The following is a 17,864-nucleotide window of genomic DNA, read 5'->3' on the forward strand; positions in this document are numbered from 1 at the left end:
ACACCACAGCTCATGGCAACGCCGAATCTTTAACCCACTGAGTGAGGCCAGGGATCAAACCTGCGTCCTCATGGATGCTGGTCAGATTTGTTTCTCGCTGAGCCACGACGGGAACTCCTATTGGGAGATTTTTTAAAACCTTGGAATTTTTTGTAGAAACCATACCATTTGTAAGCCATGCATTTTCCAACAAAAGACATGCTCTGTTCAGTAGTTATAAAATGTTTATTTAATAAAAGAATGAGACTTCTTTAAGATGTTAAGTTATATCATTCATCTTTTTGAGTAGCGTTGATTAAATCCAAAAGTATCATTTAAAGCATTTGATAGGAGAGGGAAGAAGAGTTATGCAGAAGCCAGAGAAGGAGGAGTCCTTCCCTGTCTTTGTTATTAACTTCTGCTCCTCTTCTGTAGTAGCTTTGCTCTGGCTGTTATCAACTTTCTCTTGGGATATTTTTTTCTCACTTCATTCTCTTTTGGGATTATGAGTATAATATGTACAAAAAGTGTAAGTGCTTATTATACGAAAGTCCCCTAAATTTCAGGCCTGTTATATTTCTTGAATGGCATATGCCATAGACACCTACATTTATTTTATTCAGGCAATTTCTGTTGGAAATCTTGATAACAGTTAATTTCATTTTTTAAAAAATTTCTATCTGTGATTTTTGGTAGCTTAGGCCAAGACAAAGTATTCATCAAAAAGAGGAAGCATGCCAGTTCTTTAAGGAAGAAACTTTACTCTGGGCATAAAGTCAAAAGAAATTTCTTACAGTAAGTGATAGTGAGTGATAGATAGTGGTTCTCAAAAATAGTTTTACAGTAGATGTAGAGGTGGATCTGCATGAGATATAACTCAGGTAAAATGATTCTGGGAGAAGTTAGGCTAATATGTCCCTTTGACCAAACTTAATCTAAGTGTAGACTATAGATAACCTAGAGGAAGGCGGTAGATACATAGTGTCTTACCATCTTCCCGAAATTAGGCTCTCTTTGAGCCAGTCGTTCAGCGGAATCTGGATAGCAGATGTACTTTAAAGTAATGGACTTCGATGAAGTTTTGGAGTATTATCTTTATTAGCTTTCTGTACTACTGATTAAAAGTTGGTTACTTATATGTGCTTTTGCAACCACATGAGCAGATAGAAGGGTTGATGTCCTAATATGAAATCACTGAATTCATATAAAGACTAATTACCATTTTCCAGGCATAAAGCTAGTCCCGTATCTATGTGTAATAAGCCATAGTGGTGCCTGTAGGCGAAGCTAGCAGTTCATCAGAAAGCAGCTTTGTATCTCCTCCAACCATTGAATAGTTGTTATCATTGGGGTATTCAAACTCCAGCCCCCGATCCCCGAATATGTTCAGAGGACAATAATTTCCCCCCACGTGAAGAGTGACATTTTTAGGTTAAGTCAACGTCAACTCTGAAGTGTGACTTGAATAATGCTCCTATGAAGCCAGCAACTTCCTGAGATTTGAGCATTTCTAATCCACTTTCTCCAGAGGTTAGTCGAGTTTTTACCTTTTCTTTACACTCTATTAATATTCATATACTTTATAAGTACTATATTGAAAATTTTGAAGGGTTAACGTTTATTAACTGTACAGAGCTCTTCCTTTTTTTTTTTTTTTTTTGGCTTTTCTAGGGCCATACCTGTGGCATATGGAGGTTCCCAGGCTAGGAGTCGAATCAGAGTTACAGCCACTGGCCTACGCCACAGCCACAGCAATACAGGATCCGACCCACACCACAGCTCACGGCAACACCGGATCCTTAACCCACTGAGCGAGGTCAGGGATCGAACCCTCAACCTCATGGATACTAGTCGGATTCATTACCACTGAGCCACAATGGGGACTCCCTTGTTTAGCTTTTGTTTAAATGCATAATCAAGTTGCTAAATTTAATCTTGGTATTTCACATAAGAATTAATAAACTGATTAATTAAAATTAATTTTCATTGTATGGGTGGTGAAATTGTTGAATCTTGTGATGACTAGGTAGGAGTTTATTGCACCATTCTCTCTCATGGATGTGTTTGAAAATTTTCCTTCACAGTCAAAACTACCCAGTAGAAAACTGATACTAAAAATGCATTTTTGGAGTTCTCGTCGTGGCTCAGTGGTTAACGAATCTGACTAGGAACCATGAGGTTGAGGGTTTGGTCCCTGGCCCCGCTCAGTGGGTTAAGGATCTGGCATTGCCGTGAGCTGTGGTGTAGGTCACAGACACGGCTTGGATCCCGAGTTGCTGTGGCTCCGGTGTAGGCGGGCAGCTACAGCTCCAATTGGACCCCTAGCCTGGGAACCTCCATATGCCGTCAGTGCGGCCCTAGAAAAAGACAAAAAAAAAAGTGTTTTCAATTATAGTATATTTATCAGCCATGTGTATCTATAAAATCAGACTTTTCCTTGTCACATTGGCTGGCATAGGAAGTTTGTAAATGTTCCTCAATCTATACGCTTCCCATATAACTTACACTAACACAGCCACTGCAGTCTATTGTTTTTGCCTTTATTTGGCTTCAAGTTGGTAGTGTTGGTAAGGCTCTGTATAAACTTGAAGACCTTTAGCAGATCTTCTTTGCCTTACGGCCTCTTCCCTGGTTTCTCCTCTAGAGGTACATTGCCATCGGCGAACTGGGGAAAGCTACTGACACGCTGGATTCTACAGGGAAAGTAACAGAAGAAAAACCTTATGGTATGAAGTTCCTCTTACTTAGTTCTTGTTTTTAATATTTAGAGAAAGTTTGTATGAATTCAGAATTTTAAAATGAATCTCTTATATCCCCAGGGATTTTAATTGTCAGTATATGTCTTTAGGTTAAGAAGACTAGAAATTGTTTATCACATTATTGCTCATTTGCTATGTCTGTTGACAGATTTATAATAATTGCTTCTTTGGGAGTTCCCGCGGTGACTCAGTGGTTAACGAATCCAACGAGGAACCATGAGGTTTCAGGTTCAATCCCTGGCTTTGCTCAGTGGGTTGAGGATCCGGCGTTGCCGTGAACTGTGGTATAGGTTGCAGACGCGGCTCGGATCCCGAGTTGCTGTGGCTCTGGCGTAGGCCGGCGGCTATAGCTCCGATTAGACCCCTAGCCTGGGAACCTCCATGTGCTGCAGGAGCGGCCCCAGAAAAGGCAAAAAGACAAAAAAAAAATTGCTTCTTTGCCTATAATCAGTTTTTTTGAAATATGCAGAATTCTTCTAAATAACTCCCTTGCCAAAAAACATTTATAACTAGGATTGAGGACATTTTTCCTCATAAATGTGAAACAATGTGTAGAAACCGTCTTGCTCGATTGGGAGTGTCTTGCCGTTGTTGTTTTGTTGTTGTTGTTGTTTTAATTACCTCTTAGCTATTGAAATAAATGTGCCAGGCTTAGTACTTTAAAATTGATCACATTCTGATGCTTTTGGAGTATGTAAAAAGATGTGACAAAAGGAAAGCTGTTTCTCTGGAAATAAAGCAGGACTCACTGGGGCCCACCTTAATTTTTCTGCCATTCCTTATTTCACTACTTTCAGAAAAGATAGATAAATGAAATGGTTTCCTAGCAACTTTCATAGTGCTTATGCTATTTATAATGCAGCAATTGCAGTTTTTGTACAGTCAGTTCACCTACATTATTATGTCATCAATTGTGAATTATAGGGGGTAGGCTTTCTAGGGGTAGGCTTTCTAGGGGGTTTTGTCTGGGCTTAAATGTCATCTTTTTTTAATGTAGGTATAGGCAGCCCAGCATCTGCTTCCCTATGTTTTGTTTTTTTGTTTGTTTTTTGGCTTTTTAGGGCCACACTTGTAGCATATGGAAGTTCCCTGGTCAAATCGGTGCTACAGCTGCCAGTCTACACCACAGCCACAGCAGCACGGGACCCGAGCCGCGTCTGTGACCTACACCACAGCTCACATCAATGCTGGATCTTTGACCCACTGAGCGAGGCCAGGGATTGAACCCTCATCTTCATGGGTACTAGTCAGGCTCATTACCATTGAGCCACCACAGCGGGGACTTCCTGCTTCCCTATATTTTTGTGTTGAATTGTCTTAGTATATATTACATATTGCTCTAGTAGTGAGACCAACCTGTTCCTTGTTCATAACAGCTTCTCTTGTCCTTTTAATTTACATGTGGCTTAGTATGTTGCATGATTAATTCGGCAACATAATGAAAGGAAAAATCACTGATTTGAGTCTTTTTAAAAACTGATGTTGAATTAGCCTTAAAATTATCATTATTAAGGAGTAATAGCAGGCTCTCACTTAATGGAAACCTTACCATAATCTTCAGCTTTTAAGATTATGCTTTTAAGATTAAAGTGGGCTAGGAAGATGTCGGAGATTTCCAGAGTATCCATCCTACAGTATTTGTTAGTACATAGATAATTAGAAGAATTGCGAGAAAGTCAAATTGGTGGACTTGTTAATTGGATGGGGTAATGACAGAGAAGAAGTTGTTAACCATGACTTAGGTTTCTGGGTTTTAAAACTGGTTACATGGCGGTGCAGTTCATTGAGTGGGGCGTATTAGAAGAGGACCAGGAGTTCCGATCATGCCTTAGTGGTTTACGAACCTGACTAGGATCCATGAGGTCTCTGGGTTCAATTCCTGGCCTCGCTCAGTAGGTTGAGGATCCGGCATTGCCATGACCTGTGGTGTAGGTTGCAGATGCAGCTTGGATTCCGCGTTGTGTGGCTGTGGCTTAAGCTAGCAGCTACAACTTCAATTCAACCCCTAGCCTGGGAATCTCCATATGACATGGGTGCAGCCCTAAAAAGACCAAAAAAAAAAAAAAAAAGGAGGACCAAAGAGATGAAACTACTTAAGCATACCCATTCTTCCTGCCCTTAAGCATTTTGGAATTTTTAAAAATTCTACTCTGTATTGTAAATAAACTTAAAGAACGCTTATTAGTTTGTTAAAATCATCTCATTGTAATCTTGAAATAAGTCATGGAGAAACTAAGCAACTTTCTTCAGACCCTGAAAAAGAGAGCTCCCTATCGTTTATTTTTTAAATTTTTTTATTATTTTATTTTTTTGTCTTTTTGCCATTTCTTGGGCCACTCCCGCGGCATATGGAAGTTCCCAGGCTAGGGGTCTAATCGGAGCTGTAGCTGCCAGCCTACGCCAGAGCCACAGTAACGCAGGATCCGAGCTGCGTCTGCGACCTACACCACAGTTCACGGCAACGCCGGATCCTCAACCCACTGAGCAAGGGCAGGGATCGAACCCGCAACCTCATGGTTCCTAGTCAGGTTTGTTAATCACTGCACCACGACGGGAACTCCCTCCCTATCGTTTATTGAATAGTATTTGTAGTCCCAGAAAATGAGAACTTAGAGAAATGATTGACATGATTTTTCTGTGTGATTTCATCAAATATTTGTCATCAGTTTAAGCTGCTACAGCATGTATCAAGGGGAAGATTGTAAGACCTACCCTGTATCCTTAAGGAACTTCTGTTGTATAGAGAATGAGGACCTATGTTCTCAGCCTTCTAAGACCTAATTCTAAGACTTATAACCAATATTTTGTAATGCCTTTTTTGTTATCCTAAAATGGAATGCAGAGGTATTCTCCTCCACCTACACATTTTAAAAAAAATCAATGTAATACAGTAAATGGACTATAAAGAAGAAATGGAGGTAATTTATAGTAAAATAGGCACATCAATATGTAAATGCACAGACAGTACCCTATTGAAAGTCTTCATGAAGTACTCAGATACCTAGATACACATAGCAGATACTCGTACATAAATCACTGTGAACGGCGCACATCAAATGGAGACTGACAGATGTGTTGTATTGGTAACTCAGCACTGGAAAGTTCAGTATATATAAGACAACAAAAAATAACTCTGTGTTTAAATGGGAACTGGAATTAGATTTTAGCCTCAGGTAATTATAAACAGACTTTCACCCGCATGAATAGCTGGCAGACATCCAGAAATCATGTAGGGCCGAGGACAGCTCTTCACTGTGCTATAGCGCTGCACGTTGCAGGACATCTAGCATCCCTGGTCCTCGCCTGTTAAGTACTGCTGATGTCGCCCATCCACCCAATCGGTATAATACTCAAAAATACCTTTCTTAATGGACCTGTTGTGAACAACTAGCATCTGGTTAGAGAGAGGCAGTATACAGTAAAATGGCAAGTGAATGATCTTAGGTCATTTTGTCCTATCCAGACGAATATCTTTTTACCTATAGAAAATAAATCTCTAGCTCACAATGTTCAAACCATATTAATAGGGCCCTTTCTTTTATTCTCTAATGCCTTTGTTGTTTCTAAATAGTGGGTTGTTTTTTTTTTTTACCATTTATTAAATATATATTTTGCATGTTAATTCCTAAGCTGTGAACTTAAGACCATGTCTCTTTTGGTTCTTGGTGTATGGAACAATATGTGGCACATAGGATAAAACATTTAGTGTATAAACAAAGCTAGTGATAGAGGCATTTGCAAAGAAGATGACTGCAGGGAAGTCACAGGAGAGACAGGCAGAGTCCTCCCTTCCGCTGCTCTTTTCTCATCCACAGCAAGGTATTAAGTCTTGGGTATAGTTATCAGCGTCTCTAAGGACACGTGGCTTCAGTGTGCTCATCTGTTCTTCAGGGAGCTCGGGACACCGGAGCTGTGGCTTCCCAGCCTGTCTTGGATGTGTGCCAAGCTTCTGGGAAAGCCTAACTGCTCCTATGAGGGGAATAGTTTTTTTCTCTCACTCCTGTGGCTTTTTCTTATTGGGAGGCAAGAAATGTGAAATTAAAGTGGTATCTCATGCTAATCCTCTGTTCTAAACACCACCACCTCTTAGTCCCAAAATAGGGTGTTGCCAAGTCTTCTGGAGTAGATGCAGCTAAAGTTTTACCTAATGGTAGTGGCTCCTCTTGGACTTTGGTTCAGCTGTCCACATTTCCTGGAGAAAGCTGAAAAGTTGAATGGGGTCTCAAAATTGTCATTTAAACAAATACGGCACACACCATAGAGGGGCTACTGTGTCGCTGGGTATCAGTCATCCCATAGTGCCTTTTATTTGTTTCTAAACTTTTTTGTTACATATAAAGGAAAGTGATGACATTATAAACCTACAGTTTAATGAACTATCACAGAGCAAACATCCATGCAGCTACCACTCTAGCCCAGAAAGAGAAAATTCCGAGAAACCCCCCTTCATGCCCCGTCTCTGTCACTACAACATCTCTCTTTTCCATGATAATTACTATTCTGACTGCCTACAATATGATGCTAATTCTAAAACCGTAGTATAGATTTGCCTGTTTTGGACTTTTTAACTTGCCGTGTGATATATTTATATATATTTTTATATAAATTATGTAGAGAGGTGTGTGACACACTTTTCTGTCATTAGACATTTGGGTTGACTCCAGTTTGGGGTTTTATGAATAAAGCTGCTATATGTATTTTATACCTGTCTTTTGGTAGACATGTGCAGTTATTTCTCTTGGATATATACCCAAGTGGAATTGCTGGGTCATAGGGTAAGTGTGTATTTTACTGTCCTTAAAAAAATTGGCAGTTTTTAAAGTGGTTATATAATTTTGCATTTCTGCAGCAATGTGTAAGAGTTCCACTTGCTTCACATCCTTGGCAACACGTGGTAATTAGTAATGTTTTTAATTTTAACCACTCTGGTAAGTGTGTTGTGATATTTCATTGTTGTTTTAATTTCAAAACTAATGAGATTCAGCACTTTATTATATGCTTTGTGGCTACTAAGCCATCTTTGTGTATTGTCCAGGTCTCTTGCCCATTTCTTTGTTTTGTTTTTTCTTTTCCTATTGAGTCACTTTTTTTAAAAGATGGATTTGTGTAAATTTTTCCTATGCTCTGGATATGTGCTCTTCTTTTGGGTGTATGTGTTGCAGATATTTTCTCCTTTTCTGTGGCTTGTCTTTTGGAAAACAGAAATTCTTAGTTTTAATTTAGTCTCATTGATCAAGTCTTTTATGGTTAATTTTTTTGGTGTCCTGTTTAAGAAAACTTTTCCCACCCCAAAAGCATGAGGATGTTTTTCTGTATTCTGATAGATTTATTCCTTTGCCTTTTACATTACGTCTACAGTGCACCATTTTTTTCCTATGTGGATATCCACTGGGGCTAGTACATTTCCTCCTCGGTCACAGATCAGCATCATATAAGCATAGGTTTGTTTGGAATCTGTTTTTGTTGCATTGGTCTGTTTGTCCTTGTGCTAACACCAAACTGCCTTAATTGCCATAGTTTTAGAATAAGTCTTGATATCTAAAAGAGCTAGTTTTCCTACCTTGCTTTTATAATTTCTTTCTGTAGTTTTTTTTAATAGCTTTCTTAGCAAAGTAAGGGAATTGCCCTCTAGTCCTAATTTGTTTTGTTTTTTTTCGTTCAATGAGCAGACATTGAATTTTGTCAACTTTTTCTTGTTTGATTTTCCTCTTTACTCAATTTTTTGTTTGTTTGTTTTTTGGTCTTTTTAGGGCCGCACCCTCAGCATATGGAGGTTCTCAGGATAGGGCTCCAATCAGAGCTGCAGCTGCTGGCCTATGCCAGAGCCACAGCAATGACAGATCCAAGCCACATCTGTGACCTACACCATAGCTCATGGCAATGCCGAATCCTTAACCCACTGAGTGAGGCCAGGGATCTAACCCACATCCTCATGGATGCTAGTCATGCTAGTTGGGTTTGGTAGCCACTGAGCCGTGATGGGAGCGCCCCTCCTTATTCAAATATTAAGCTAAATTTACATTTCTAGAATAACCCCAACTTGATCATAGTATGTCATCCTTTATATAAATTGTTGGATTTAGTTTGCTAATATTTAGTTAGGGTTTTTGCATTTTTGTCTGTGAGTGAGATTATCCTGTATTTTTCCTTTCTCAATGTCTTTGGTTTTGATATCAAGGTTATACTGACCTCATAAAATGGGATGGATAATATTCTCTCTCTTTTTTTATTCTCTGGAAGAGGACATGTGTCAGATTGGCATTATTTTATTTTCTAATGTTTGGTAGGATTTTTTTTTTTTTTTTTTTTGCTATTTTAGGGCTGTATCCATGGCATATGGAGGTTCCTAGGCTAGGGGTCGAATCGGAGCTATAGCTGCCAGCCTGTGCCACAGCCACAGCGACAGCAGCTTGGGACCCAAGCCATGTCTGAAACCTACACCATAGCTCATGGCAATGCCAGATCCTTAATCCACTGAGCAAGGCCAGGGATCGAATCCTCATCCTCATGGATCCTAGTCGGGTTTGTTAACCACTGAGGCACGAAGGGAACGCCAAATGTTTGGTAGAATTTAATGGTAGACATCTAGTTGGAATTTTCTTTGTTGGGAAGCTTTTTAACCACGGATTGGATTTCTTTACTAGCTATCAAACTTAATATTTTTTTATTTCTTGTGTCGTTCTAGACAATTTTTTTCCCCTTGGAATTCATCCATTCCATCTAAAATTTCCAAGTTTTTGGTATAAAGTTGTTCATAATATTCCTTTGAGATTTTTCTTTTTATTTTGAAATAATATCAAAAGAAAAGTTGCAAAAATAAAACCATATTTTTTGTAGTTTTCAACGTACAAACTTTCACTTCTTTTGTATACAAAACCAATAAGTACTTCATTTTTTATGCTGTTATGAATTGGATTTTCAAAATTTCAGTTTCTGATAGTTCCTTGCTAGTATATACAAATGGAGATAGTCTTTCTTTATTAACCCCACATCTTTCGGCCTTATTAAACTCACTTATTAATTCTGGCCCCTTTTGTATAGATTTTTTGTTAGGGCGGGTCTAAGGTAGACTTTCTCCCCAGGTCTGCATTAGCCCTACTCCTAAGGCATTGGCTTTTCTCGGGTGTCAGTCAGATGACCCGAGTATTCAGTAAAGTTTCTTCATTTGGAATTCAGACACCTCTTAAGAACTTTGGTAATTCTTTGGAGACTTACTGTATATGTGTGCAGCTTGGAATTTAGCCAGTTTCACATGGACCCCTATAGACATTTCTTTCTATGTGTAATTCTCTCAAATTCCAGCTGCTACTTGTCTCTCAAATTCTGATCTCTGTTTAGTGCTTTGTTTGTGATACCCTTCCCTGCAGTACTGTTCAGAAAGCACCTCCCAGGAAAACCAAGTGATTGTGGGCCTTACCTTGTTTTTTCTTTCTTCTCTCAGGTGTGATAGTCTTGCCGTATTGTGTCTAATGTTTGAAAACAGTTATTTTGTTATATATTTGTCAAATTTAACAGCTACTTCTGGTGACAAGACTTGTCCAGTAACAATTAGTATGTCCTGGTTGAATTTTTTTTGATGGGGGGAGTGGGGGCTTTTTAGGGCTGCACCCAATACATATGGAAGTTCCCAGGCTATCGGTTGAATTGGAGCTGTAGCTGCTGTCCTGTGCCACAGCCACAGCAACACAGGTTCCGAGCTATATCTGTGACCAACACCATAGCTCATGGCAACACCAGATCCCTGACCCACTGAGCAAGACCAGGGATAGTACGCGCATCCTCATAGATACTGGTCCCGTTTGTAACCCAACGGGAATTCCCAAGGTTGAATGTTTTTTTAACTACATCATATTGCTTTTAACTCCATAGTTCAGTTAAATACCAGTTTTCATGTTGTAGGTTCATTGCAAGAGTCAGTAAGTTTTAAGCAAATAATAACATGTAACATGATCTTATGTATGTTAATTTATGACAGTGATGTTTACACATTAATTCAAATGAATACTGTCACATCGATAATTTATTAATTGGCTACACAAAGAATAATTACCCAAGTTCTATGGTACTTATATCAAACCCATCATCTTCCAAAGAAGGAAGTTTGGGCTATTTATTGGAAATGCTTTCTTTAGAGCTTTTATTCTTGATTTCTTTTAAAATCCTCTGGAGCTAGAGTCTGTATTCTTATAGGAACAATTATTATTCTTTGAATTGGACTAATATCATGTTTCAGATAGAGGCAGCATGCCTCACTACATATTAAAAACATCTGAAATATTAAATTTGCCTTTGTTGTAAAATAACTTGCTGCATAGGCTTTCTGTCTGGTGATTCAGGCATCAAATGAATGATTCCTAGGTGACTTTTAAATGCTCTTTTGACCTTGAGATTCTGTTACTCCTCAGCAAATTAAATTCAACAAGAATGTCTCCAGTGCCATCTTAATTGTGTGCATTATGTAAGAAGCAAAAAAGTTATCTTTGCCGTTAAGGAGATTAGAATTCCATTGATGAGGTAATACCCATATATATATAGTAGATAACAGTTAAAAATTGTGAATGATTAATTACAGAATGAACAGCAAAACCATAAATGCCTAAGATGTTAAGTCAGAGAAGGAGACACCGTGGCAGAAGTAGAATGAGAAAGAATACATCTTGTCATCTTGTGTGGGGGAATATCAGTAAGAGAGCCACCGAAGCAGGACAAAGGAGAACACATTGGCAGGATGTCAGTAAAGAGACCAGCCTGGCGGAAGTGGAAGCTGCTTGGTCTTATTTTCAAAATGTGTGGCTGACTAAAATAGGAACTATAGCAATTTTATCAACAATGGCATCTCTTTCAGCACTTGCCAGCCTGGCGGTAGCATTGGCTGTCTAGATTTGGAAATTTTGCATAACTAAGGTGCCACCAGTAATTATGTTGTAATGTTTCAGTGGAATAAAAATTTTTCATGGAAAAATCCTCATTCATGTCACAAGATACATATGTTTGAAAAACAGCACGAACGGAATAGCCGTCTCAGGTCTGCCTTTTTGTAGCTGCTAGGTGTTGGAGACATTCTTTTGAGTTCTGTAGTTCTTCTCTTTTTGAGTCTAGTAGACTCTGATCCTTTGTTCATGTTTAGCTTGTAAGGATCAAGGTCACAAGGTTAAGTAAGACTCTTGCTGCCTTGATAATGAAATCTGGACAACAGTGTTCCATGCTGTCTTTTAATTTTCATTCTGGTGTTGGAACAGTAATTCAAAGCACATTAATTAGTTTCTGTTTAATATCTTTCAAATAAAATCAAATTAACATGCACATGCCAGAATAAAAAGTTTAAATTTCCTCCAAAGTGAAGAAGATTGTAATTTCTTCCCATTGGCTATAACCTAAACATGTTATAGAATATTTCTATAATTTAATTTATTGCTGAGTCTGAAATATATAGTCATCTGTATGTGAAAATCCCAAATATTGAATTCTAGTGTGTTATGGTTTTCAGTTGTTAATATAATAGAACAGTACTTTAATATTGCATCTTTTTGTTTGAAAGAATATGAAACAAAAGCCAGAAATGTGACTAATAAAAAGTCTTAGCTATGTATAGTTTCTTTTTGCCCTGGCTTATTTTTGAGGCAAGAGTCAAGACGCCTGAGCGAAATTCGAGGAGCAGTGAGGGAGAGAAGGAGACAGATAAAAACAGCTTTTCTTGCAGACAAAGTTGGATGTGAGTGTGGAAAGTTTATACCATGCCATTGAACAGTTTTGAAACCTATCAGGTAGAATTTTAAATGTGGTTACTACTTGATAATTTTCAATAATTTATTCAGTTATAATATTTGATGCCTTGAGAACCTTAGAAATGAACTTTTTATGGGTGTTTTTCTGTTTACTTTCTGATCACTTCATTTTTATTTTTGATCACTGCAGGACCATTTCTATAGCTAATGCAACACTTTTCTCAGGTCTTCTGAAGGCCATAGTAAGTACGTAGTAAATGTATATAAGGTAATTGAATCATTTTTAATGGGAAAAAAATGAAGCAAAGGAAATTGAATTTAGTCTTAATGTTGAGTAGCATAAGACCTTCTCCCTCTTTTGTCTCATCAATGTATATTTGATTCATCTCTACAAGGTAGAATTTGGCTTACAAAATGTACATTATAATAAATGCTTTATTGGTAATTGTTTTTTTAATTTTCAGAATTGTAAGTGCTGTGAAAATAGCACATGTACTTCTGTGGTTGTTTTAGTGTCACTTTTTTGCTCATTTTTGGCAGATAAAATAACCCAAGAAGATATCGAAGGCATTCTACAGAAATTTACTGGGAATATAATGCAAGTACCTCCCCTGTAAGTTCAGTAATTGAATTCAAATAAATGTTTACTTTTATTTTCCAGTGGCTAACATCACTTTAATGAAGAAAAAAAAAAAAGAAAGAGGAGTGGGGCTTCCTTTTACTATACAAGGCAGGTTTTAAATCTGACGTAACAAACGATTGAGTGATCCAGTAAGATGAACCTGATTTAAACGGAATGCAGAGCTTCTGACTCTAAGAGGTACTGGGACGTGGTCTCCTCTGGCCCTGGATGTTGCCACAGCCTGACATCTGTGCTCTTCTAGGGTTTATTTTATTTTATTTTTTTTCTGATTCCATCTGCAGACATCAGGGCAGTTCTGGAGAGTTCACTCTTTCCAGAATTGCTGTGAAGGAACCAGTCTAGTCTGGTATAGGCATCAGAATTGTGCTTCAGAGTCCAGTTGTCACTTCCTTTCAGGTGTTGGGACAATTCCTTTTGGGTCTAGAATCTTATAGTTCACAAGTCTCTGCAACAAATGAAATGGATAACTATAATGTATTATAAAAGTATAAGGACATTGATTTACTCCTTGGCCATATTCTTTGTGCCCATTACCCTTTCAAACAAATTGCGTTTTTAAAAATGGCTTGTAGACTGTGTTGGGATATGTTACTAACAGTTCTTTTAGAATTAATATTTATTTGGTATTTTTAAAAGTCTTAGTTTTTTCAAGAACACTGAGATATTTATGGGGAAATGTTTTTTCATAATTTTACCTCAAATGTAAAGACTTAAAAATTGTAGCAGGATCTGAATAAACATTATTTTGGATCATTGTTGTTAAACTATATTAAATATTTATATTTATAAGAATTATTCTAGGGAGTTCCCGTCGTGGCTCAGCGGAAACGAATCTGACTAGGAACCATGAGGACGCAGGTTTGATCCCTGGCCTCGCTTAGTGGGTTAAAGATTCGGTGTTGCTGTGAGCTGTGGTGTAGGTCGCAGACATGGCTGGGATCGGGCATTGCTGTGGCTCTGGCATAGGCCAGCAGCTGCAGTTCTGATTCAACCCCTAGCCTGGAAACCTCCGCATGCCACAGGTGTGGCCCTAAAAAGACCAAAAAAAAAAGAATTATTTTAGAATTTTCTTCTCTGATTGTTCCAAGAATTTTGAGGTCTAATAAAACTTAATCATACAGAACTAAGATCCTTTGGGTAGTTTATTTGCTCTTTGGAAATATTTTGGTAACTTAATATGAAAAGAATATTATTATAGGAATTCCTGTTGTGGCTCAGTGGTAAACAAATCTGACTGGGGACCATGAGGTTGCAGGTTTGATCCCTGGCCTCGCTCAGTGGGTTGAGGATCCGGTGTTGCCTTAAGCTGTGGTGTAGGTCGTGGGCTCGGCTTGGATCCCTCGTTGCAGTGGCTCTACTGTAGGCCAGCGGCTACAGCTCCAATTAGACCGCTAGCCTGGGAACTTCCATGTGCCGCAGGAGCAGCCCTAGAAAAGACAGACCAAAAAAAAAAAAATTATTATAATAGAAATACACTGTTTTAAGGAAATGTAGTGGAGATCATTGTTACTAGAGGCCTTGTAGCCTTAATCTAGAATGAGGACTGGTAAAGACACGAACTGGCCATCTCCAGGAAGACGGTTAAAGAAAAGATTGACAACATTGTTCATTAGGTGCCAGAATGAGCTGTAATAGCCTCAAACGATATGTAGAAACTCTATCCCTGACACCGGTGTGGAGTAGATTAGAAGAAAAATTAGTACATTCTTAGAAGGACTTTCAGTTTGAAGGGCTACTACTCATCCTTTCTTTCCATACTGTAATCTGAAATTATTCTCTCTCATTCTTTCTCAATCTCTCTCTATTCTTCCTCCCTCTTGTACCTTGCCTGCCTCCGTCTGCCTCTTGTACCTTGCAAGCTATTGTGCATTAAAGAAAGATGGACAGAGACTTTCATCTCTGATGAAGAGAGGTAAAGTAGTAGAAGCCAAACCTGCCAGGCCAGTTACGGTATACAGTATCTCCCTTCAGAATTTCCAGCCACCACTTTTCACATTAGGTAAGATGGAGAAATTTGAAATCATTTGTACTTAGGTGTGCTTTTATTTTGTACTTGGCTACGTTTGTGTGATTTTAATGGATCCCTAGGATTTTGGAGATTTTTTTTAAATTCAAATTTAAACAATTTGTTAGTACCTTTTTGATAACACATATAATGAGAATACCTATAGCTGTATGGAGGCTCAGAAATGTCCCAGATAGGCTGTTTTTCATATGTTGTATTATATCATCTTACTGTAAATTTGGAAGTAACATACCTTGGGTCTCTGTGGGGATAAAAAAGTAGATAAGGAGTACAGATTTTCAAAATTTTGTATTTCGATTTTATTATCTTATGGATACTTGTTCCTCATTTTAACTAGTACCTGATAGTTTACATTCGGTTTTTTATTGACATTAATTTGGCCTTTTAAAACAATGCTTTTTCACTCTTTGGACAAGAAATTCTAAGTGCGAAGTGATTCTTTTTTTCCCCCTCTTCTTTGTCACCAAGAAATTACTGCTAAAGATCATATAAACATAGATATAATGGATCAGGCTGAAATATCTTCCTGAAAAATAGTTGAGTAGAAGTGCTCGTTCTGAGGTCAGCATATTTTTAGTTTTATAAGAAGAGTTCAGAAATTTTTTCAAGTCATTGAACCATTTTGCACCTCCAACGATGTATGAAGTCCATTTGCTCTGCATTGTTGCAAACATTTGGTCTTAACTCTTTTTGATTTTAGACATTCAGATGAGTTGGGGTTTTTCTGTTTGTTTTTTTCTTTTTTGGCAGCGCCCAGGCATATGGAAGTCCTAGGCCAGGGATCGAATCTGAGCCAGAGCTGCAACCTATGCTGCAACTGCAGGAACATTAGATCCTTAACCCACCATGCCTGGCGGGGATCAGACCAGCACCTCCAAAGAGACAAGCTGGATCATTAACCCACTGCACCACAGCAGGAATTCCAAGTACCAGTTTTTGTATATTCTGGATACAATCCTTTCTCAGCAATAAATACTGTGAATATTTTCCCCTTCCCCTGCTTCCCTCTCTGTTGTTGCATTTTTTTTTTCCCTTTGTGCTATCTTTGAATGAGAAAATTTTTAATTTTTTTTTCTTGCTTTTTAGGGCCTTACCTGTGGCATATAGAGGTTCCCAGGCTAGGGATTGAATCGGAGCTATAGCTGCTGGCCTACACCACAGCCACAGCAATGTAGGATCCGAGCTGCGTCTTCAACCTACACCATAGCTTGAGGCAACATCAGGTCCTTAACCCTCTGAGCAAGGCCAGGGATTAAACCTGCAACCTCATGTTTACTGGTCAGATTCGTTTCCACTGCACCACAATGGGAACTCCCCCACCTGAAGTCTAATTTATCAATGAGATTTCTGTAAACTAACAAACTCTTGTCTAAACCCAACTTTTGTCTGTTCTAAGGTTTTTAGCATTTATGTTAAAGTCTATAATATATTTCAAATTAAAAAAGAAATGTCTTCCTGGACATGTGGTAAATTTTAATTCAGATTATCAATTTGAATTTATCTATAATCCATATTTGAAATAAATTTAAAAACCCACACAGCAGCTCACAGCAATGCCGGATCGTTAACCCACTGAGCAAGGGCAGGGACCGAACCCACAACCTCATGTTCCTAGTCGGATTTGTTAACCACTGCACCTCGACGGGAACTCCAACAATTTTTTTTTTTGTCTTTTTGTCTCTTTTGTTGTTGTTGTTGTTGTTGTTATTTCTTGGGCCGCTCCCGCGGCATATGGAGGTTCCCAGGCTAGGGGTCGAATCGGAGCTGTAGCCATCGGCCTATGCCAGAGCCACAGCAACGCGGGATCCGAGCCGCGTCTGCAACCTACACCACAGCTCACGGCAACGCCAGATCGTTAACCCACTGAGCAAGGGCAGGGACCGAACCCGCAACCTCATGGTTCCTAGTCGGATTCGTTAACCACTGCGCCACGACGGGAACTCCCCAACATTATTTTTTAATGTGTGTTAAGTTCATGTGGATTGTGGGTTTTGTACGGTTTTTTTCAAAAGTCATTCCTTTTCTTAGTTCCCTGATTCTAAAATATTTGACAAACAATGAATAAAACACACTAAAAAATGTTTTACTCCATTCCATGAAAATGCAGCAGCTGTGTTGGCACAGTAGATATTATCTATGAAAGTAAAAAAAAAAAAAAAAAACCCTCAAATTTTCCCCATTGCATTTGTTGACTAGAAGTTGTAATAAGCCAAATTTGACCCTTTTCACCAAAGGCAAATATAGTGCAAGAATGTAACACACCTACATTTGACCCTCATGTTCATTTTTCTTTGTCTCAGCAGTGGCTCCCAACCTTGAACTGATGAGGGGGAAAAAATTAAAATTCCCAACTATTGAATTTTGATGAATTCCCTCAAATAGCTTTATTTGTATGCTAAGCTAGAAATAGGTAAATTGTAGTCTTTTTGTGTAGAAATGCAGTTCTTTTCAGGGTGTCTTGTGGATGAATAAAAATAATCCAGAGCCCTACTCTTAACCAGTAAACTTGTATTATACTTAAGAAGATAGATATTTAGATGTGCATTCAGTTCTAGTACATTGTGTAATTTTAAGTTATTTCATGATTTTTTTCAGGAATATTTCCAAGAGAACATTTAAATGTGCCAAGTTCTCCACGTAGTATATTACCCCAAACATAATTCCTGTCACTGAAAAGGGGTTTTTTGTTTGTTGTATTTTTTGAGTGTGCAAATCAGAAAATATTTTAAAAA

The 17,864-nt window shown here is 38.3% G+C and overlaps 1 protein-coding gene across 1 annotated transcript in view; it reads left to right on the forward strand.

Moving 5' to 3' along the window:
• The window catches only part of TRUB1 (TruB pseudouridine synthase family member 1), a 42,837-nt gene that overhangs the window by 21,615 nt on the left and 3,358 nt on the right, over nucleotides 1–17,864 (forward strand). Inside the window, exons 4-6 of the mRNA XM_047761587.1 lie at nucleotides 2,624–2,705; nucleotides 13,004–13,076; nucleotides 14,966–15,105. Of these exons, the coding sequence (XP_047617543.1) occupies nucleotides 2,624–2,705; nucleotides 13,004–13,076; nucleotides 14,966–15,105 (295 nt within the window). The remainder of the gene's footprint in view (nucleotides 1–2,623; nucleotides 2,706–13,003; nucleotides 13,077–14,965; nucleotides 15,106–17,864) is intronic.

This window comes from Phacochoerus africanus, chromosome 15, assembly GCF_016906955.1.
Source record: "Phacochoerus africanus isolate WHEZ1 chromosome 15, ROS_Pafr_v1, whole genome shotgun sequence".
NCBI lineage: Eukaryota > Metazoa > Chordata > Mammalia > Artiodactyla > Suidae > Phacochoerus > Phacochoerus africanus.